We start from the raw sequence: 23,975 nt of genomic DNA on the forward strand, positions 1-23,975 counted from the left end.
GCTAAGCCAAGTTTAATAAACCTGAAGGTGCATTAAGAAATGCTTGAAATAGCATTTTCATCACTCTGAAGAAAAAGTTACTTTTAATTTAAAATGTAAATATATATATATATATATATATATACACATATATAATCAAAGGGAAGAAGTTCAATAAACTGCACAAAATGGTGTAAAACTATAAGCAAGATTCAGCTTGATATGTATCTCCTTCCTGTGATATGTGAAAGTTCACTTGGTAGTGCAGTATCAAACAGCAATGATGCAAACAAACAAACAGAGGCGGACTCTATCCCCGGTGTTACTGACACTAGCGGTGCTTAGTGGGACCTCCTAGAGCAATCCGTGCCCAATTACAGCGATATGCTGTGCCCACTCACCGCTCTCCTAGTGCCTCCAGCGTCTGGAAAAACTACCGTGATCTCCGAAATCCTTTGGCTCTCTGCTTGTTCGAATACGGCGTTCCGCCGTGGTGCCGGGAGGAGTGTCCTCTCACGTGACCTTGTCACGGCCAATCGACTTGGTTGCTGTCGTAACCAGGCAACAGCATAGGTGAATCCAGCGTGTCAACAGGTGGTGCTAAATCTGCGAGCTTCTCCTCGCACTAGGGAATCCTGGTGCAAATTTAGACAACGATAAAGAACTTTGTTCCCAGGCGAGGTATTTAAAAGCACAAAAAGTCTTTATTCAATTCCACTTGTGGTAAAAGCATAAGGAGGTACCAAAACACATAAAAAGAATATTCACACGAAAGCATAGGCTAACATGTTTCGGCCTGATGCCGTAGCTGCTACTTTTTATGTGTTTTGGTACCTCCTTATGCTTTTACCACAAGTGGAATTGAATAAAGACTTTTTGTGCTTTTAAATACCTCGCCTGGGAACAAAGTTCTTTATCGTTGTCTATACACATATATATATATAAATATATATATATATATATATATATATATATACTGTGTGTGTATATATATATATATATATATATATATATACTGTGTGTATATATATATATATATATATATATATATAAATACAAAGTCTCAGTGAAAGCGCCAATATCCTCCTCTCAACTTAGTCTTCAGCGTCTTCAGCGTATTCCGTTATAACCTTTTGACCTTATCAACCACGGCACAATGGAGAGTGAGAGCAAACGGTTGGTGTAAATGCAGCATTCACAGGTATATGCTGGATACCAAAGTGATATATAGAAAAATATGTGAAAAAGCGCAGTGATCAAGTGCCTGTTCACACTGTTGTGATTTTGTATTTTTATCTACCGTGCTACGGTTACTCTGTTTTTAACAAGGATCAATAAATTTGTTAATTTTTACTCTACTGCGGTCTGAAGGTGTTTTTTGCGCTTTTTCACATATTTTATATATATATATATATATATATATATATATATATACTGTATGTTGTAGGTTTGTTTTTTGGTAGTTGCGCCTTAGTAAAGAGTGTGGTTTTAAACTGGAACACTATGAGGGATATTTATCAAGCCATTAACCGCAAATACGCTGGAATTCCGCAGCGTAATTGTGGCGAGCTTGATTCCCCTTATTTATCAAAACCTACAGACCGGCAAAAGTAGAAATTGGTGACGTAACATACGATCCGCCGGTCTCAGTCCGACACAGATCGATGCTTACATCATTGCAGATGTTCCGAATGCAAATTCGGCACTATCTGACTACTTTTGCTAGTTAACAAATATCTACCAGGTACGCTCGCCACTATTCCAGCCCAGCGTACCTGCTTTTCAATCCGCCACCCTGGAGGCAGCGAATGCCATGGGAATCAATGGGAGTCTGAAAGCAGTGAAAGCTTATGTTCGCTGCTGCCCGATATCCCATTGATTCCTATGGGAGAATAAAAGTTAAGTTTACACCTAACACCCTAACATAACCCCCGAGTCTAAACACCCCTAATCTACCGCCCCCTACACTGCTTCCACCTACATTATACTTATTAACCCCTAATCTGCCGTCCCAACACCGTCGCCACCTACATAATGTTATTAACCCCTATCCCGCCGCTCCCGGAGCCCACCAACTACATAAATGTATTAACCACTAAACCCCTGGCCTCCCACATCACTAGCACTCACTAAACCTATTAACCCCTAAACCGCCAGCCCCCCACATCACCATAAACTAAATTAAACTTTTAACCCCTAAACCTAACAACCCGCTAACTTTACATTATAATTGCCTCATTCCTATCTTATAATACATTTAAACTTGCCTTTAGATTTAAATTAATCTATATTAAACTATTAATTAACCTACCCTATTATACTAAAATTACATTAAACTATATTAAACTAATAATTAATCTACCCTAACTGTTATACTAAAATTACATTAAACTACAAATTAAATTAACTATATTATATATTTAAACACCTAACCCTACTCAAATAATTTAAATCTACAATTAAAAATTAAAAAGTTACAAAAAACTAACAACTATGTTACAAAAAATAACAAACACTAAGTTACAAAACAAATAAACACTAAGTTACACAAAATAAAAAATAAATTATCAAATATTTAAACTAATTACACCTAATCTAAGAGCCCTATGAAAATAAAAAAGCCCCCCCAAAATAAAAAAACCCTCACCTACAATAAACTACCAATAGTTAGTAATAATAGTAAAAGGGCCTTTTGCGGGGCATTGCCCCAAAGAAATCAGCTCTTTTACTTGTAAATAAAAAATACAAATACCCCCCAACAGTAAAACCCACCACCCACACAACCAACCCCCCAAATAAAACCCTAACTAAAAAAATCTAAGCTCCCCATAGCCCTGAAAAGGGCATTTGTATGGGCATTGCCCTTAAAAGGGCATTTAGCTCTTTTTCAAAAGCCCAAACCCTAATCTAAAAATAAAACCCATCCAATAAACCCTTAAAAGATCCTAACACTTACCCCCAAAGATCCACTTACAGTTTCTGAAGAGCCGACATCCATTCTCAATGAAGCGGCAGAAGTCCTCATCGAAGCCGGCAGAAGTCTTCATCCAAGCGGCCGAAGTCTTCATCCAAGCCCGCAGAAGTCTTCACCCAGACGGCATCTTCTATCTTCATGCATCCGGCGCGGAGCGGCCCCATCTTCAAGACATCCGACGCGGAGCATCCTCTTCTTACGACGTCTTCTTCGGAATGAAGGTTCCTTTAAATGAAGTCATCCAAGATGGCGTCCCTTAGATTCCGATTGGCTGATAGAATTCTATCAGCCAATCAGAATTAAGGTTGAAAAAATCTTATTGGCTGTTGCAATCAGTCAATAGGATTGAGCTTTCATCCAATTGGCTGATCAAATCAGCCAACAGGATTGAGCTCACATTCTATTGTTTATTCCAATCAGCAGCGGTAGGGAATTAGCAGCGGTAGGGAAAAAGCAGCTATATGAAGAATAACGCTGCTTTTTCACTCATAACGCCAAACTCGCAATCTAGCTGATATTTAATTGAATTAAAGAACCACTTTAATTTACATATGTAATTGAATGAAAGAACCACTAGAAATGCAAGGAAACAAAATCATGAATACAACATCTTGAAAGTCCATTTAGCAAATGTGTTTTTACAATGCCTGCATTTAATTAAAGGGACATGAAACCCACAATCTTTCTTTCATGAATTCACTAGAACATACAACTTTCCAATTTACTTCTATTATTTAATGTGCTTCCTTCTCTTGTTATCCTTTGCTGAAAGGTTTATCTAGGAAACTCAGGAGCAGCAAAGAACCTAGGTTCTAGCTGCTGATTGGTGGCTGCATATATATATACACTGATTTTCATTTGCTCACCCATGTGTTCAGTTAGAAACCAGTAGTGCTTTTTGCTGCTCCTCCTTCAACAAAGCATACCAAGAGAATGAAGCAAATTTGATAATAGAAGAAAAGAGGAAAGTTTAAAATTGTACGTTCTACCTAAATTATGAAAGAAAATGTTTGGGTTTCATGCCCCTTTAATAATGCGTTTTGTAATGTTATGTTGCAGTACTTTTGTTTGTCTTAATAATCACATTATTATGAACAAGATCTTATTCTTTGGCGTTTCAAGAATGTTTGTTGGCGTTCTAGATCCATTGTATGGGGTTTTGCAAACACAAGACTAAAAATGCATGCTTATAAAAGACTCGGTTAACCATATCAGGTATCTCTTGTCACATTACTATTAGAAATCTTGAAAGTCTGTGAAAAAAATTATTCACGTTAGCGTAAACTTTTTTAAAGAGGTTGTTGTGATATATTTTTAAAGCACATGCAGTAAACCCAATTCTCTGCAGTGAGACACAAAAAGCTGAGGAGACTGATGGGGCTCCCTTGTTTCAATGGAGTAAATTTTGCAACTTTGTACTTTGACAATTTGATAATGTATAATATTTTTTAATCCCGCTATTGTAGATCATAGAAGCTGCAGCCATATTCTACTGCAAGATAATAATTTCCTGCACAGTTCTAGGCCACAATCATGTAAATCCAGAAAACACTTTCTGCTCAATCAATTAATAGTAAAAAAAAGCAAATTTTCACTATTATCAATATAAATAATCCATTTAACACACATGCCCACTATACCCATAATGTCTTCGCTATGATTTTGGAACACAAGATGTTAATTTCACATATGTTACTTCACACAGGTGTACAAGCATTACATACTGATCAATAAAATCACCTCATATAATAGTTATACCTGTGAAATGGCCATTGTATTTGTCATTTGTATTTTGCTTTTTTTGATGCAGATATCAAGAACTTAAAGGGACTGTCAAGTCAAAATTAAACTTTTATGGTTCAGATAGAGCACCCAATTTTGAACAACTTTCCAATTCACTTTCATTATCTAAAAATATGCACAGTATTGTTATAAACCATTTCTGAGGCACCAGCTCCTACTGAGCATGTGCAAGATTCACAGGATATATGTATATACATGTTGTGATTGGCTGATGGCTGTCACATGATACATTAAGAAGTCAGAAAAAAATCTACTCATTTGAAATGCAAACTAAGTGCTTTTGCGTTGACTATTTATTATGCATTTATTAATTATACTATTGTACTGTGTTTAATGGTCTTTAAACAATGGTGGGGGGGGGGACACAAACATATTTGAGGCCTTTTATCTGCAGAAGCAAATTGGGATTGTGATCACTCAACATTCACGCTGACAACATCAGGTGAACTTCCAAACGCAATATCAGTTGAAAATATCGGCAATATTATGATCCACATCTAATTATTTAATGTATGATAAGGGAATTCTACCTTTTTACCTTTGTTTTTGAAAAATCCTATTTGTATCTAGCACCTACAGTGACATTCTGGACTAGCTGGTAAATCATAAATTAGCTATAATTCAAAAAATATTCTATAATATAGTTATAACACTTTGTAACTAAGTTTTTCATAAATGTCATAATGTAAGGTTTAAATGATTCCATAACACTAAAAAGAGAACTCACCTTGTAGCACTGCCACAAGTCCTGTTGTGACTCCAGATATTAAATCACTGAGTATCCATTCTTTGAAACGGTAAGCGGGAAGCCACGAAGCAATGGGAAAAAAAGTTAGCGCAATTCTTTTTGCTTTTTCTGGGGAACACCTACAAGCACAGAATCAATTACACAATGGACATTTTCTTGAGAAATATGTTCATCTGGAACTACTTTATCAAACAGTGACATTTTTCCAATTTGATAACACCATGGGAAGAATAATTTGAGTCATTATGTGTATATACTCATCTAATCATTTCCCTTTTAGGTAAAATAGTTTTTTTCCTGAAATACTGACATCATGTTACATGTGACAGGGATTTCCAAACATTTCAGGTGATCGTTCACAATTACTTTTTTAATTAAAGAAATGCTGTACGTACAAATTTGAGAAATTAAATTTGAGGCAAAAATAAACATTCTTTTATAAAAACAAACTGCGAGTAACTCTTTTTGGTACAAAAGATGTCACGCACGTACATTAAAGGGACATTAAAGGGACATGAAGCTCAAAATATTTATTTCATGATTCAGATAGAGCATGCAATTTTAAACAACTTTCTCATTTACGTATTATAAAATGTGCTTCGCACTCTTGGTATCTTTTGTTGAAAACCAAGGACGTAAGTTCAGGAGCGTGCAAATGTCTGGAAAACTATATGACAGCAGTTTTGTAAGAACGGTATCCAAATGCAAGATGGCACTATTACCTGCGATTTAGTGCTACAGACACCTACCGAGGTAACTTCAACTAAGAATACCATGAGAACAAAGCAAATTAGATAACAGAAGTAAAATGGAAACTTTTTAAAACTTGTATGATCTGTCTAAATCACAAAAGAAAATGTTTGGGTTTCATATCCCGCTATATAGATTAAAGTATTCAAAGCAAAGACTAACCAGAGAATAACATACAGATATATTTTTAAATTATATAAGTTGTTTAAATATTGAAAAAAATAAGTGTAAAGTTTAAGTGGCCATAAAGCAATAGCTGCCGCCATGTTGTAACTGAGGTTTCCTTCTCTGCTGAGGCCAGTTAGGGACAGTTATAAATAGTTCACTTCAGTATGATACCAATGACTGTGTGGAGTTTAGCAGTGTTAAGTCTGTAGTCAACACCTCCACTTGTAACCAGGTAAGTTACAGGTAAAGGGGCCAAAAACAATAATGAAAGCAAATTGCAAAGTTGTTTTATTGCATACACTAAATGACTAAAAGTATGTGGACACCTGACCATTACACCTTTATGAGTTTGTTGGACATCCTATTCCAAAACCACAAGCATTAATATGGAGTTTTCCCCACATTTGCAGATATAAAAACTAACACCCTTCTGGGAAGGCTTACCACAAGATTTTGGAGTGTGACTGTGGGAATTTGTGCCCATTCAGCCAAAAGAGCATTTGTGAGATCAGGCACTGATGTTGGACAAGAAGGTGTGACTCACAGTTGGCATTCCAATTCATAAAAGGTGTTACATGGTGTTGAGGTTCTGCACAGGCCACTCAAGTTCCTCCACACCAAACTCGTCAAACCCTTTAATGAGCCAGAAAAGACCCTTCCCCAAACCATTGCTGCAAAGTTGGAATCACTCAGTTGTCTAAATTTATTTGTATCTTGTAGCATTAAGATGATTATTTACTAGAACTAAGGGGCCTAGACCAAACCTTAAAAAATAGCCCAGACCATTATCTCTCCTCCACTAAACTTTACAGTAAGTACAAAGCATTCCAGTAGGTAGCCTTCTCCTGGCATATTCTTACATCAGACCGCCAGATAGAGAAAGGTAATTTATCACTAGAGAGAACATGTTTCTACTGCTCAGAAGTCCAGCGGTGGTATGCTTTACACCTTTCCAGCCTACGCTTGACATTGCGCATATTGATGAGTGCAGGTGCTTGGCAATGCTAATTAAGCTCCCAATGCATATTTTTTGGGTAACATTGCTTCCAGGTGAACTCTGTAGTAAGTGGTGGCCCCCTCTCTGTGAATTTGTGGGGTTTACCACTCTGTGGCTGGGCTGTTGTTGCTCCTCGAAAGTTCCACTCAACAATAATAATACTTACAATTAACCTGGGTAGATCTGGTAGGGCAGCTATTTCACAAATGGACTTGTAGCAAAGGTGGGATCCTATGGCAGTGCCACGTTTAAAGTTACTGAGCTTTTCAGTACAACAGATTGTACTGCCAATGTTTGACTATGGAGACTGATGGCTATGTTCTGGATGTTATGCACCTGCTACAATGGGTGTGGATGAAACACCTGACCTCATTAATTAGTAGTGGTGTCCAGATACTTTTGACCATATAGTTTGAACATGTTATAGTACAACCTCAAAGTGTTTAAAGGGACAGTATACACCAATTTTCATATAACTGCCTGTAATAGACACTACTAAAAAGAATAATATGCCCAGATACTGATCTAAAAATCCAGTATAAAACCATTTAAAAACGTACTTAGAAGCTCCCAGTTTATCACTGTTAAAAAGGTTAGTTGGAACAACCACTGAAAGTGGTTCTATAGAATAGAAAGCAGACCCCCCCTCGCTTTTCCTCTTCATATGAAAAGACCCTTTACACAAACAGGAGCAAGCTGGAGTAGGTATACGTCAGTATTCTCCTAAAACTTAGGGGCTTGCTTAAGAGTCTGAAAATCAGAGCGATGTTATTTAAAAAAATAAGCAAAACTATACATTTTAAAAAAACAAAACTGTATGGGCTATATAAATAGATCATCTACAGAACATTTATGCAAAGAAAAATCTAGTGTACAATGTCCCTTTAATGCCCCTTTAAAAACAATCAAGAGAAGTACACATTTAGCTCAATTTATCACACAGATAATTATCAATTTTGATGTATATTGCGTTAAAATACAATCATAGGCACATTTTCATATTGATGATATAATGATTTACATAGAAAATGCATTACTATTTGCATATTAAAAATACCTGGTCATTCAAACTATACTGTTCAACATATACCTGTATTTGTACTCATTTTATCCTTTTGTGACATATTTTCAGATTCAACAACCAGCACGTGACAGTATGCATGTAACCATGTGAACACAAAGCTTTATCTATGCCCAACCCTTAAGGCCAAGCAGAGCAAAGAAATATAAAGGAACCCCTTATTTAGGATTAAGCACATTTTACGTACAGTAAAAAAATATGATTTTATTCACCTCTATCCAGAGGCTATCATTATTTTGTTAGTGAAAAATGCCTTGCTCTGGTAGTCAAAATTAGTACACTTTATTTCAGGAAAATTATATCATCATCTTTTTGTGTAGAGTTTGCTTTAGCAACTCAGATGACAGAATTAGCATAGCCAGAAGTGGCAGAAGTGCTAGAAACATTAATTTTACACACCAACAAAATTCATAATTATGGACAAGGTGCTTTTCAGTTTGGGAATTTAACATTATTAAATAATAATCAATATTTAGTTTAAATTTTAAAAAACAAGTATAGTCTTGCATGATGTTAGGTTGGGCAAATAACTTTCAAATTCAGTTTAAAGGGACAGTGTACCCTATTTTTTTCTCCCCTTTAATAGGTTACCAATTATCTTTGTACCTGCTGGGGTATGTTTAATTTTTTTACAAATAGCGAATTTACCTTTATTTCAGCATTTGAATTAGCTGATTTTGCCTGTGGTATCCCTACCTTTGCTGAAAGTTTTTAGGAGTAGTTATGAGTTTTTTGTGCTAGATATGATCTTTTCGTTATCAATTTTCATGGCGTAGCTATTACAAGTCTTGAAAAATCACGATTGCATGCGCATTCGCCTTTTATGCAACAATCCTTTTCAAGTTCAAAGAGTAGTAGTTAACAGTTTTGTACAACATAAAAGATTCACGGAACACTTCAAGAATACATTACAAAGTACAGTGACACTCATATTAACGCTGTCTAATAAAAAATATATAAAAAAATATTGCACACAAAAGTTATAAGGGCTGAAAGATACGAAATCTCGAGTGTTGGAAAAAGAAGAGCAGACGCAGGGATTTTACATGGACATACATACACATATATAGAGAAACATGGATTTATATGTATAGAGATATGTTTAACAATGGAAATAATGAAAGATTTAACATTACAATCTTATGCACATTAAACAATAACTCAGGGTTTTTTCAAAGAGATATTTGCATATAGATCTCGAGATATTTAGACATATACATAACTCGCTCTAAATAGATATATTAGTCCAAAAATCATTGCATATATAGAGAAATATTTGTTTATAAATAAATAGAACATATTCCGTTATGAAAACATTTTCTCAATATGAAATATTCACATTTTCATGTACACTTTTCGAGGAGGATACGTCAAGGGCTTTACTCAACATATAAGGGTTTTTGTGTGTTTTTTTTTTTAATATTTGTCTTCTCCATTGACTTCTATGTAGAACACGTGAATGTTTCCGAGATTTTACTGTTTGGATTACGTGGCTTAACCCGCGCACAAAATAAGTTATTTTGCAACTTGTAATAGCTGCGCAACTCCAAATGCGAAAAAGCCATTACGCGTGTGGTGTTTTTGCAACTTATTTGCTGCGGGACTTGTTGCGCTTTAAAGGGACAGTAAAGTCATAATTAGACATTCATGATTTGGACAGAACATACAATATTAAACAACTTTCCTATTTACTTATATTATTTAATTTGCTTCCTTCTCTTGTTATCCTTTGCTGAAAGCTTTATCTAAGTACGCTCAGGAGCAACAAAGAACCTAGGTTCTAGCTGCTGATTGGTGGCTGCATATATATACAGATTTTCATTGGCTCACCCATATGTTCAGTTTGAAATCAGTAGGGCATGCCTGTTCCTTCAACAAATGAGAATGAAACAATTTTGATAATAGAAGTAAATTGGAAAGTTTTTTTAAATTGTACCTTCTACCTAAATCATGAAAGAAAGAAAAATTTGGGGTTTCCTGTCCCTTTAAGTAAAGGCTATAGAAAAGCTGCGTAAACATAGCCAGCAGAAGAAATTAAAGTCCCAATGGAGTTAGACGAGATATAAATATAATTTTTATTTTATTCTCTCTAAGTATTGGCTTTGGTATACAGACATAGTTAATAAAAATAAGACTGCTGCTCCTTAACTCGTCCGCCATCTCTGAGGCGGTGGACAGCAATCAGCCCGATCCGATCGGGTTGATTGACACCCCCTGCAGAGGGCGGCATTGCACAAGCATTTCTTGTGAAATGCTTGTGCAATGATAAATGCTGATAGAGTATGCTGTCGGCATTTATCGATGTGCGGCTAGAATAACAAGTCATTGGAAACACAATAAGGGAACACAATAAGGGAAGGCTATTATAAAATTATATACTACAATAAGGAAATTTTACTACTGCTTCATGCACCCACTGATCACAAGGTGGAAGATTCCTAATTATCATTGGATTTTCTAATTGTCTTAATAAGCAAATACTAATGTAACTATGCTCTCTATTAAGGGCAAGTTTTGCATATTTTAGCCTTCCAATATCATTAATTTGAAGAGGAATAAACAATTTATGATCTATTTCTTTTAAATCAGTTAAAAACTGAGTATGATTCTTTAAATCAGATGACTTACCATTCTTCTGAAGAAAAGAAATAGTTAGTACATCACCTTCCACCAAAGTACCTGCAATCTCTTTTGGATTAACTTGAATTACATTGTCACACATATATAACTGCATGCCGACATCCTTATTTTGTAGGATTGTCATCTCAGGTACTTGACTGTTCCGAAAATGAATTTCAACAGAATCCTGTTTATGCTCAATTATATGACAACACTTTGGGTTAGTATAATATTTAACCCGTTGATAATTTATTGGTGTATTCACCTGTGACCATACAACACCATTTATGCAATCAATTATAGGATTAAGACGTCTAAGCAAATCATTCCCAATAAGAAATTGCTCTTCAGCTTCTTTAACCACAACTGGATGTTGCAGGGACGTTTTCCCAATTTTGATTTCAAGCCATATATAACATATAACTTCAATAGGTTTTCCATCAAAATTTTGCAAAATACCAGTGTAGGTTTTTAATTTAAACTTCTCTGGAGCTATGTCCATGATTTGCCTAAAAATATTTTCTGACATGACAGTAATTTGAGAACCAGTGTCAATCAGGCTCATAACCTGTCCCATAATGTTCTGGATATTGAGGGGTATAAAATACCTCTGATTTCTTTCCTGCATTTCACAGAGAAAATGAGAATGCTCCAGCATGTTAGCATTCTTCCATTGTTTACATGTGGTAATATTGTCCCCCACTAGGGATGGATCACCTAACCATTGTATTGTGAAAATTTTAGGTGAATTATCAGTATTAATGGTATGGGTATACGGTATCAACCCATTAACACCACCTTCAGGTAAAGCTTGCAAGACTGCTGTAGTTTCATGGGATTTAATAACATCCTGCATATGACTACAGTTTCCAAGTACCATGTTATCTCTCAACCCCATATGAACAGGATCAGGAGTGACGCATGACACACTCTCAGTCTGTCCTGTTAAAGGGAGAAAAGCATTTCTGCATTCATTAGAGCTTACATGATCACTTAAAATAATATTTTGATTAGATTTAAGCTTTACCACATTTTCACCCAAGGAAACATTAGTACCGTGAGCAATAACATTTTCTAAATTACTACACCCTGTTCCAAATTATTATGCAAATTCTATTTCAGTGTCACAAAGATTCATTTTTTTTTTTTTCAGTTTAACTCATGGATGGCATTGTGTCTCAGGGCTCTTTTGATCACTGAAAACAATCTCAGACACCTGTGATAATTAGATTGCCAGGTGAGCCCAATTAAAGGAAAAACTACTAAAGGAGGGTGTTCCACATTATTAAGCAGAGCACCATTTTCAAGCAATATGGGGAAGAAAAAGGATCTCTCTGCTGCCAAAAAGAGTGAAATAGTTCAATACCTTGGACGAGGTATGAAAACATTAGATATTTCACGAAAACTTAAGTGTGATCAAAGCACTATTAAGAGATTTGTGGCTGATTCAGAGCACAGATGAGTTTGTGCAGATAAAGGCACATTGAGGAATATTTCTGCCAGATCCATGCATCGGATCAAGAGAGCAGCTGCTAAAATACCATTACATAGCAGCAAACAGATATTTGAAGCTGCTGGTGCCTCTGGAATCCCACGGACATCAAGGTGTAGAGTCCTCCAGAGTCTTGCAACTGTGCATAAACCTTCCATTTGGCCACAACTAACCAATGCTCACAAGCAGAAACTGTTGCATTGGGCAGAAAAATACATGAAGACTAATTTTCAAACAGTCCTGTTCACTGAGTGCCGTGCAACCCTGGATGGTTCAGATGGATGGAGTAGTGGATGGTTGGTGGACGGCCACCCTGTTCCAACAAGGCTGCAACGTCAGCAAGGCGGTGGTGGAGTCATGTTTTGGGCCGGAATCATGGGAAGAGAGCTGGTCGGCCCCTTTAGGGTCCCTGAAGGTGTAAAGATGACCTCTGCAAAGTATGTGGAGTTCCTGACTGACCACTTCCTTCCCTGGTACAGAAGGAAGAACTATGCTTTCCGTAATAAAATCATCTTCATGCATGACAATGCACCATCTCATGCTGCAAAGAATACCTCTGCATCAATGGCTGCCATGGGGATAAAAGGAGAGAAAGTCATGGTGTGGCCTCCATCCTCCCCTGACCTCAGTCCTATTGAGAACCTTTGGAGCATCCTCGAGCAAAAAATATATGAGGGTGGGAGGCAGTTTACATCCAAACAGCAGCTCTGGGAGGCTATTCTGACATCTTGCAAACAAATTCAAGCAGAAACTGTCCAAAAACTCATCCAAAAAGTTCAATAGATGCAAGACTTGTGAAGCTGCTATCAAATAAGGGGTCCTATGTTAAAATGTAACATGACCTGTTAAAATGTTTAAAAAGTTAAAATGTTGTTCAAAGTTTGATTGAAATAGCTTATGATTTCAGTAAATATGCCTCAAACACAACAAATGACAATTTTCAGTTCTTTACAACCTATAAAGTGTTTTAAAACTTACTTTGCGTAATAATTTGGAACAGTACATTGTAAGTTTTTTATTTTGAAAAAAAATACTGTTATCATTAGGAGGTTTATTCAATAAAATTTGAATTGTACTCTTAATAGTTGATAACATTAAAATTATGCTGACTGTTGTTTACATAAATTATTTAGGTAAATGAGAAAGATATCATTGGCATAATAATTTGGAACAGGGTGTATTTACATCAGATAATATTTGTACATTAGATTCATTAACCACATCAAATCCTGGAGTTTGCTTTGGGGTATCATTAATTAGTCAATTTTACTTGACTAGTACTAGGCTGGCAGGCAGAAAAAGGGTTCTTTTCTGATTTCATGTTGTGCTGGGACAACATTGACATCAACTGGCTCATCTGCAAGCTTAACTCCTTAACCTGTTTTTCCAGCCTACCATAGTCTTCAGACTTTTGAGGAGCTTTCTTAAAAATTCCCTCCTTTGGACTGGAAGGGGCAGGTTGTATTACAGCTGTTGCTGTAGGATTAGTATTTGCAGATCCTCTGCTAGGAAACCTATTATTATAATAGCTTCTGTTAAACCAGTTTCTTTTCCCTCTACCAAAATAATTAGTATTAGCATTTGCAGGACCCCTTGTATTCTGTCTCGGCCCCCCAACTCCTGAACAGAACATTTCTCTGTCTAAGAATTCTGACTGGGCTGTAATGGATGCTCAGAAGCAACACTAATTTCTGCTACTTAGCCTGAATAACTCTTTATTTTAGAAACACCCTTTAACTCAAGTTGGTGAATTTCATAAACTTTGGTACATTCTTTAACAAGCCAATTTAATGACACTGTCGGGTTAAAATCTCTAACCAGATTTTGGCATATGTATGCAGGTAATGCATAAAAATACAATTGTTTAAATTCTGGGCAATTACAATCTGCCGCGGCTTCCCTCTCACAATAAGAGCGCTTGAGACAAGCCAGAAAATCACGAGGGCTCTGATCATCTCATCTACACATTGCATACTATACAAACATTTTTTCTTTGCAAGGACAGATTTAAGAGGGGAAAAGGCTGTATACAGTTCATCCTTTATATCATCCCACCGTTTAACCCCCTCTTCCTCAACACATTTGAAAAATCCAAAATGCTTAACAACAAATGTCCAAGGTAAATAACGTATCTTAGAACTGTTATCTGTCACCTCCAGCAATTACAAAGTATGTTCAAATAAATCTATATGATCAACAATTGATGTTTTACTACATTCATCAAATGGTTGAATAGTTTCCTTAAGAAACTTTATGATTTTCACATCATTATGTCTAACATTCAATTGTTTTGCTTGTTTCCTTTTATTTGGCAATGTCTTATAATCAATACTTTCAGCACCATCAGAAAATTCCTCTGCCTCTCCCGACTCCGACACTTCATCACAATCAGAACGTATTAAAGTTTTAATTCTGTGATCCAAATCTTTTTTTTCCTTTGAGGAAAAATCAACATGAGCAGGAGTTGAAAATCTAACCCCAGGATGAGCAGATAACTCAGATTGACTTTCCTTGAGTTTCTCCAACCCATTTTCAGCATACATTACTCATTTATCAAGAATGCCATTAACATGTGTTAAAGCAACATTTTCACGATTAGAGGACGTCAATCTGTCTTTAAGAGCACTAACTCTGTATTCTAAGTAATTTATTTTAAGCTGCAACTCCCATTCTGTCTTTTCCTGGCAGTGAACCTTATTTTCGTTTTCAGACAATTTTTTACTCAACATATCCACCTCAGCTGATACAATAGTAAATTCAGCATTCTGCTGAATATATTTGTCAGCCCAAAATTCTTGCAAAAGAAACAATATTGGCCATATATTATATATCAATTTATTTATCTCATTAGAGCCCTTAGCATTTTCAAATTCTAACAATTTTGCCATATAACCATCAGGGTTATCACACAAAATATATTTTGGGTCACGGATTATTGCCTTTAAACCCAGATACCAATTATCAAAAGAATCCTTTGATTTAACCTTTACAAAAGAGTTGATGAAAAACTCTATTTCGCACAACTTCCGCTGTATCAGCATCAGATATAGAGTGAGAATTACCTAAAAGGGACCTATTATCATGACCAGAAACATCCCCAGACACAGACATTTTAATCAAATACTCAAACTACTGTAGCTTTAATTGCAAAATACAAATTTTCCTATCCTGGACAACAGCCAAAATGTTATCTCTTCTCAAAACAACACAAGGACAGCAAAACAAACTCAAGTCTGCTTTTCACTTAAAGGAGAAATGCAACTGCAAGAAAATACATAATTAATACTAATTATTTCCAAGAAAAAAAGAAAAATCGTCAATCAATAAACTATTTCAACTCTCTGCTAGTGCCTCCAAGATGTTATGAATATTACCTTTATCTATAAAAGTATATTATGTGAAATGGCGCAATTTTTAATGACACACTTTTTATAACTTATTGAAGATAATAAACAAAAACCTGAATCCTTTTAGTTGCTATCAGTCTATTAATTATACCGACACCAGATGAATAACAAAAAAATTATCTTTATTAAAAGATTTTGACTGGAAAAATATTTAGCATTTAATAGTAACTTAAGCAATCAAAATAATACAGAGAAATAAACTACAGTCCTATAATAATCAATTAAAGCGATAAACTTCAACTAGCGAGAAAAACAGAATAATGCAGAGATAAAACCATAAAGACGATTAAATTATATTTTCAAAACAACACAAAAATTGGCAAGATGATAGGAACCAAATATTTGATTATAAACCCTCTAAGGTAATTGCACAGAATCAGGTAAATTAATAATTGCGACAAACCGTCAGATAATAATTTATCATAATTCCTGTTTCACCCGATGTTATTGTTGACAAATAAGACCAGGTGGTAGGAATTTTTAAAAGGAAAACACCAGGCTATAAAACAATTAATTAATTTACCTGATCAAATAGACAAAGGTATTTTATGTAAATGTAAAGGGTAAATCTTAATGACATTAACGTTTAAAGTGACTTAATTTCATACATCACCAAAGTAAATAAATTCCCCCTTTGCAGACAGGAATCAAATGCAAGATACTGTTTTGGACTCCGTTATATTACGCCATTTTGTGACGTGCGGTTTCTGCATCATTGCTCAGGACACCTTTTTTTTTTCATTCTTCCAGGTTTTTAGTATCTTTGCCATAGTGTTGACTTTGTTTGTAGGTGCGCTGTATTTCCTAGTGATTGTTTTCTTGTTATTCCCCATGTGGTTTCTGACCTTGTGCCTTTTTCTATACTACCCTTTTGGATTCTGCTTTCCTGGCTTTGACCTCTGCCTTGGCCTTACCTGAACTGTTTGGGCACGTCATGGGTTTCATCCACTGTGTTAACTCAACCACTGGGTCTGTACCTATACTTTTACCTGGTCCTAACAATATCTACATAATGTATTGGCATATTTTTCTTAGACTTACGATTTCTATCATTTTGAGTGAATACTCTAATATATTGATCTTAGACTTGCATGTGAACTATATTTATTTCACACACAAATGTATAGTGCTACACACTATAAAATATACACTGACAATTTGTTTTACGGATGGGAATTCGGCAGCTTTGTTAGCATATGTATGTGAAAGACAGCGGCTGCTCGCGGCATTCAGCTCTCTTCAGAACCAGATTTCTTCTTGTGAACATTTTACACACAGATCCAGATCTTAGTGTGCTTCAATTTCACAAGCAGCCTCCTTCTTTCACATTTGGATAATAAAGAAGCTGCCAAATGCTAATTCCTAATTGATTTTGTTTATTATTTTTTTTATAACATTTCATTTTTAAGATTGTGAATATTTTTGTGATATACTCTGCAATATTATTATCCCAAGCAAAAAACTAAATATATTCTTAAATGCTTGTCAGTATTTCTCCCATTTGCAGTACAATTTAGAATAAAACATTTCAACAAAAACATTTGAGATAGACAATTGAAATACAAATACTAGAGTTTATAAACCAATTGAAAAAGTAATCAGAATGCTATAATTTCTAAAAAGGCAAATTAAGGAATAAAATCAATGGGTTCCATGTACTAAGCAGAAAACGCTGCTTTGGAGCCCTTGAAGGGCAGACTCACTCTTGTAAGAAACAGCCATGATTTGGGTGATTGAAAGGTCCTGCTCTCACACAACTGGACGCGCAAGAACAGGGGGTGGTGCTACACAACCAAATGCTTATGCAATAGTACATAAGGCAGCGGATGAGCATTGTCCACTGCCCACTCACCACAAAGATTAATACATGGGTCCACTGCCCTAGATTCATAGGTGATTGTGAGGTTGCCCAGAGGCCTTGTTGTAAAGGAGAGACAAGGTTTGAGTTTTATTTAGCATCATTTCATCTATATTTTCCAATCAAGTACCAACTTGAAATAATAAAATTATTTACCATAAAACTGCGCACTTTCTGTATAATTTGAAATATTGCTCTGCTTCTCTCCTTTCCCGCTTTGTAAGTGGTAGCAACTGTCAGTAAACGTAAAAATGTTACATAATTCTGCACAATGTATAGAATTATATGACATAAAGATAACCCGAAATGGTTAAAAAAATGGAAAATTAAAGATTTATGCGCACAAAAGTTTATTTAGCTTATATATATTGCTGTCCTCTTGGGCGCTGCAGTTGGGTTGTTCAACTAAACGTATTATGCTTCTGTTTTGGTAAAGCAGTGACAAAGAGAACGGCAATGCATGTAAGGTAACTAAGCTTTTGGGTGCATAAATCTTTAATTTTCCATCTTATAGTGCATAATTATGTACGGTCTTACGTTTACTGTCCCTTTAAATTATATGAAAATAAATATTTTAACTTTTGTGGACTAGATAGGAACTCATACACCCCAAGAGTGATCCGATTCCATCCAGAACCCCCTCCCCCCAAAAAAATCCACACTCTTAAGTACATGCAGACACAAGAAGATTATGATAACTATAACTCCTCCCTATGACATCACCTAGATAGGAAGTCCTGGCTAGCAAAACCATAGAATTCTGGTTAAGAACATTAGATAATATCAGGTGCTGCTGATCTGGGGGATGTACATGTTCGAATATGTAAATAGAAAAGCTGGCAAGAACAAAAACAAAACAGTATCCCTTAAAGGTGGACATTTTATTTAAATGAATGATTAAGGCAATTTCCTTTCCTATTACCATTATATTAAAATAACTGATCATCTACACTGGCAGGTGATCTCTTTTTATTGCAGAACATAATTATAATGTGCTTGGCACAAAAATGCAGTGTGCCAGCCTGTGACAGATACAGACTAGTTAAGATGGAACAGATAATGTCTTCTTTGTTGTTTTCTCTATGCGTTATTTGCATTTTTGGGGGAAAATCTGTTATTTTTTTATGTTTTATTTTGCCTGCATTTATCTTTCATTAATGTCTGACATTCTAACTACAATGTGAAATAAAATGGCTCTAACGTAAACCCAGGAATTAAAGCTAAAGAGACGTGAAACCCAAATTTTTCTTTTGTGATTCATATATAGAGCATACGATTATAAAAAAAAACAAAAAAACTTTTTTACTTCTATTATAACATTTGCTTCATTCTCTTGGTATCCTTTGTTAAAGGAACAGCAAAGCACTACTGGGAGCTAGCTGAACAGGTGAGGGCTGAGCTAATGACAAGAGTCATATAGGTGCAGTCACCAATCAGCAGCTAACTCCCAGTAGTGCATTGCTGCTCCCAAGCCTACGTAGGTATCCTTTTCAATAAATGATACCAAGAGAATGAAGCAAATTAGATAATAATAATGGTTTGGGATCTGGTTTTATTCTATGGTATTGTATATAGGTATATAATGATGATTGTGAATGTGTTCAGTATGGCATGATTAAGGGCTGACTGCCCGAAACAGCACCTGCTATTTGTGTGACCCTATGTTCCAATAAAGAAAATGTGCTGTTGAAGTGACTTTTTGAATCATTAAAGAAATCATTTGGGTTTCTTTCCTGTCACTTTCATGATACATTCATTGTAATATGTTATATAGCATCTGTCCTCTTTATCAGGGACAATTTTCATTTTCCACCGAACTATCACTCACTGTTAACATTATTTTACTGAACTTTAAAAAAAAAATGTTTGCAGCTTTAAAAAATACAAAACCTTATATTCAAAGTAATGTGTTCTTAGCCTTAAAGTTGCCTTATAGCTATTAAATATATTCAAGCTCAACATCACAATTATTATAAACCCCATCCACAGCCAAATTTGCACTCACCCTCAAAATATTATTAAACATAAAATGGCTCTCTCAGAGCACAATTCTCTAAAGCTCTCAGTTTAGGTAATTGTCTAAAAAAAAGATCTGTCAGTGCTACAAGGTCCTTCATAAGGGTCTGATTGTCTAACATTCACTAGATCAGAAATGAAAAACCATGCTGACACTTGCAGGGACTGCCCTCAGTGAAGGATGGGAAAAATGGGGCTGTCCCTGGGAGATTTAAGATGGCTCTTATGTAAAGTAATGGAAATCTCTGGAAAGGGGAACTTCACTGTTGAGAGCACCCCAAGGTATCCATTAAAGGGACAGTAATGTCAAAATTAAACAAATAAATTGGATAGAGAATTACATTTTAAACAACTTTCCAATTGAGTTCTATTTTCAATTTTGTTCAGTTCTCCTAGGATCCTTTGTTAAAGGGCCATCCTAGGTGAGCTCAGGAGTGTGCATGTGTCTTTAGCATTCTATGGCAGCAGTGTTTGCAGCAATGTTTATGTCAATATTATACGAAGTTGCAAACACTTCTGCCATAGAATGCTAAAGACGTGCACACTCCTAAGCTCCCATCAGACAATCTATCTTTAATCTTCAACAAAGGATATAAAGAGAATAAAGCAAATATAATAATAAATGGAAAGTTGTTTAAAATGACATGCTTTATCTGAATCATGAAAGTTTAATCTTGTCTTTACTGTCCCTCTAACTCATTTCCACTAAAAAGCAACTGGGTTTCCATGAGCTCGCAAATCGAAAAACAATGCTGTCATTTCTGAAGGTGCATTTTCCATCATTGCTGGCAGCCGGGGTCTGGCTGCCGAATACAATTATGTATCGCAGGCATAGGCCTTGTTGGATTTATGTTCTTAATTATTTTTCAGTATGTACTTACATATAAAAATATAATCAATCACATAACTTCAACTAGGCCAATGCCTAGGGTAGCACTAAATAGTACATGTAAAAATAAATTAAAACCAAAAAAAAATTTCTGAGCTTAATTTAAAATAAATTTATTAAATTGTTTGATTATTTATTAGGTGGCCAAATTACTCTACCTAGCTCAAAAAACACCAAACGCCTAGCACTGCAACTAATTACCCTGTCTTTCCCTCTCTAGCCAATCACAGCTAAGGAACGCAGCACTAACATTCATTTTTATAATCTAATTTTGGGTTTCCATAGCAACAAACTTGTTATGCTGCGTTTTCCTAGAAATCCAACGTTGGATGGAAGAGTTAAAGGTACATGAAACCCAAATTTTTTCTTTCATGATTCAGATAGAGAATACCATTTTAAACAACTTTCTAATTTACTTCTATTATCTAATCTGTTTCATTCTCTTGGTATAATTTGTTGAAGGAGCAGCAATGCACTACTGGTTTCTAACTGAACACATGGGTGAGCCAATCACATTCAATATATATTTGCAGCCACCAATCAACAGCTAGAACCTAGTTTCTCTGCTGCTCATGAACTTGCCTAGATAAACCTTTCAGCAAATGATAACAAGAGAAGGAAGCAAATTAAATAATAGAAGTAAATTTGAAAGTTGTTTAAAATTGTATTCTCTATCTGAATCATGAAAGAAAATGTTTGAGTTTCATGTCCCTTTAACACAGTCTTAGCTTACGCAGACACAAAAAGACCGACTGCATGCAATGCGCAAAATATTTCAATGGGAACCTAGTACTAAAATGGAACCGTAAACTACTTTTAGCTGTTGGCAACTTCGGTAGCTTACGGCTCCAACTTTACTAACTCAGTGGAAACTAGCCCTTAATTGGGTAATAAAGAAAAACAAATCCAGTGTATTACTAAACAATGTAAATGAATAATAAGGGCTAGATTAAGAGTATAGTGCCATTTATCACACCAGCTTGCGGATTAACACCACTAGAAGTAAGTTTTTTGCACCCGCCGGGTAGTGCGCGTATTACACGTTAAAAGTAAAAAGTATTCACACAAGTGCTAACCCAATGCACGCAAAAAAGCCAAATTTTAAATATTGCAACAACATTAACAATTGCCCTATAGATTTCAAAGGAGCGTGAAAAGTGACAAAAAAACTAACACTCAACAAGTCGCGCAAAACCAATCGCATTTTCTCAAGTGCGCTAACCCGACAGGAAATATTACTATTTCATATTTCAATGTTCTTAACATAGCAGAATATGTTCTATATATTCTTAAATATATATTTCTATGTAAATGTTTTTTGGTAAAATATATAGCTATACCTATTGCATTTATATGTCTATATACAGTATGTATACATATATAGTTTATATGTGTTTATATACTGTATATATATATATATATATATATATCTATCTATCTATCTATATATACTTAAATACATATGTACACACACATACAGTATATAGCTTTGCATGCCTTTCTTTTTTAACACCTGAAAACATTTTTGAGCCCTTATGACTTTTATATGCAATATTTTTTTTAATAATTTTTATTTGATAGTGTTATTATGAGTGTAACTATACTTTTATATATAACTTTGATGCTTTTTGTGCAACTTTTTATTCAAGCGTAACAGTTAACCAGAGCTCTGAAGTCGCAATACGAAGTTTGCAAAGAGTCGCAACAAACCCCTTCTCGCTCTTCCACAACAGTTAGTGCGCCATTCATAATCTAGCCCTAAATGTGAATGACAGAGCATTCCCAGATCACAAAGACTCCTCTTATGTCTCCCAGACTAAGCCCTGAGTCGACCAGTCTAAGGGCCGAATCACAAGTGGAGCGATATTTAACGCTCCTGCTCGAGTGTTTACTGTGCTAGAAGTAAGCTTTTTGCGTGCGTCGGGTTGCGCTCTTATTACAAGTTGAAAGTAAACTGTTTTCGCTCGTGCACTAACCCGACGCGCGTTAAAAGCAGAACTTAGAATATTGCACGCAAGATAATGTAATCCCCCATATAAGTCAATGGAGCAAAAAAAGTGGAAAATAAACATCCTATTCGCGCGCAAACCTGATAACATATTCTCAAGTGCACTAACCCGACATGAAAATATGAATATTTCACATTCTAATGTACTTCACATGGAAGAATATGCTCTATTTATATATAAATACATATGTCTACATATATCTGAGGGTATTTTTGTACAATATATATACATCTATATGTATACATGATTATATATAGGTATAGATATATACATATATACTGTATATATATATATATATATATATATATATATATATATATATTTAAAAATACTTAGATCATTTTCTGCTATGTGCAGAACATTGGAATGTGAAATATGTACAGTAAATACACAGCATAATACTTTATTAACTAGGAATATTGCATAAATATGTTTTTACATGTTTTTATCTCCTTAAAGGGACATTAAACCCCAATTTTTTCTTTCATGATTTAGAAAGAGCATGCAATTTTAAACAACTTTCTAATTTACTTCTATTATCTATTTTGCTCTATTCTCTTGATATTCTTTGCTGAAAAGCATATCTAGATAGGCTCAGAAGCTGCTGTTTGGTGACTGCACATAGAGGCCTTGTGTGATTAGCTCACCCATGTGTATTGCTATTTCTTAAACAAATGATATCTAAAGAATGAAGCAAATTAGATAATAGAAGTAAATTTGAATATTGTTTAAAATTGTATTCTCTATCTGAAGAATGAAAAACAAAATGTGGGTTTAATGTCCCTTTAACTGCAAAGCGCTTCAATGCACTTTTATATCTAGATATATCTAGATATGGCTACATATGTATTTATATGTTTATATGTGTATATATGTCTATATGAGGCTATGAGTACGGGAGTTTCCCGAAACGCGTAAGCTTTACATGCTACGCTCTCCATTTAAACCTTTTAAAGTTGGCGGCTATGTCAATGTTTTTTTAATTGACTAATAAAGACTGAGTTTTATTTATTGTATCCAAGCGTGGACCTTTTTTCCTGTACTATAAATACTTATGTACACACATATATATGTATATATAATACATATACATATTTAGACATGAGTATGTATCTATATGTTAAAGCCCTTTGTAGTCCTTTATATCTTTAAGCCCTTATAACGTTTTTGTGCAATTTTTTTTAA

The 23,975-nt window shown here is 35.1% G+C and overlaps 1 protein-coding gene across 1 annotated transcript in view; it reads right to left on the reverse strand.

Annotated features, from left to right (window-relative positions):
• Positions 1-23,975, reverse strand: part of LOC128664978 (chloride anion exchanger) — a 136,452-nt gene that overhangs the window by 101,697 nt on the left and 10,780 nt on the right. The window contains exon 2 of the mRNA XM_053719759.1: positions 5,484-5,623. Within this exon, the coding sequence (XP_053575734.1) occupies positions 5,484-5,623 (140 nt within the window). The remainder of the gene's footprint in view (positions 1-5,483; positions 5,624-23,975) is intronic.

The sequence above is a fragment of the Bombina bombina genome, chromosome 6 (genome assembly GCF_027579735.1).
Source record: "Bombina bombina isolate aBomBom1 chromosome 6, aBomBom1.pri, whole genome shotgun sequence".
Taxonomy (NCBI): domain Eukaryota; kingdom Metazoa; phylum Chordata; class Amphibia; order Anura; family Bombinatoridae; genus Bombina; species Bombina bombina.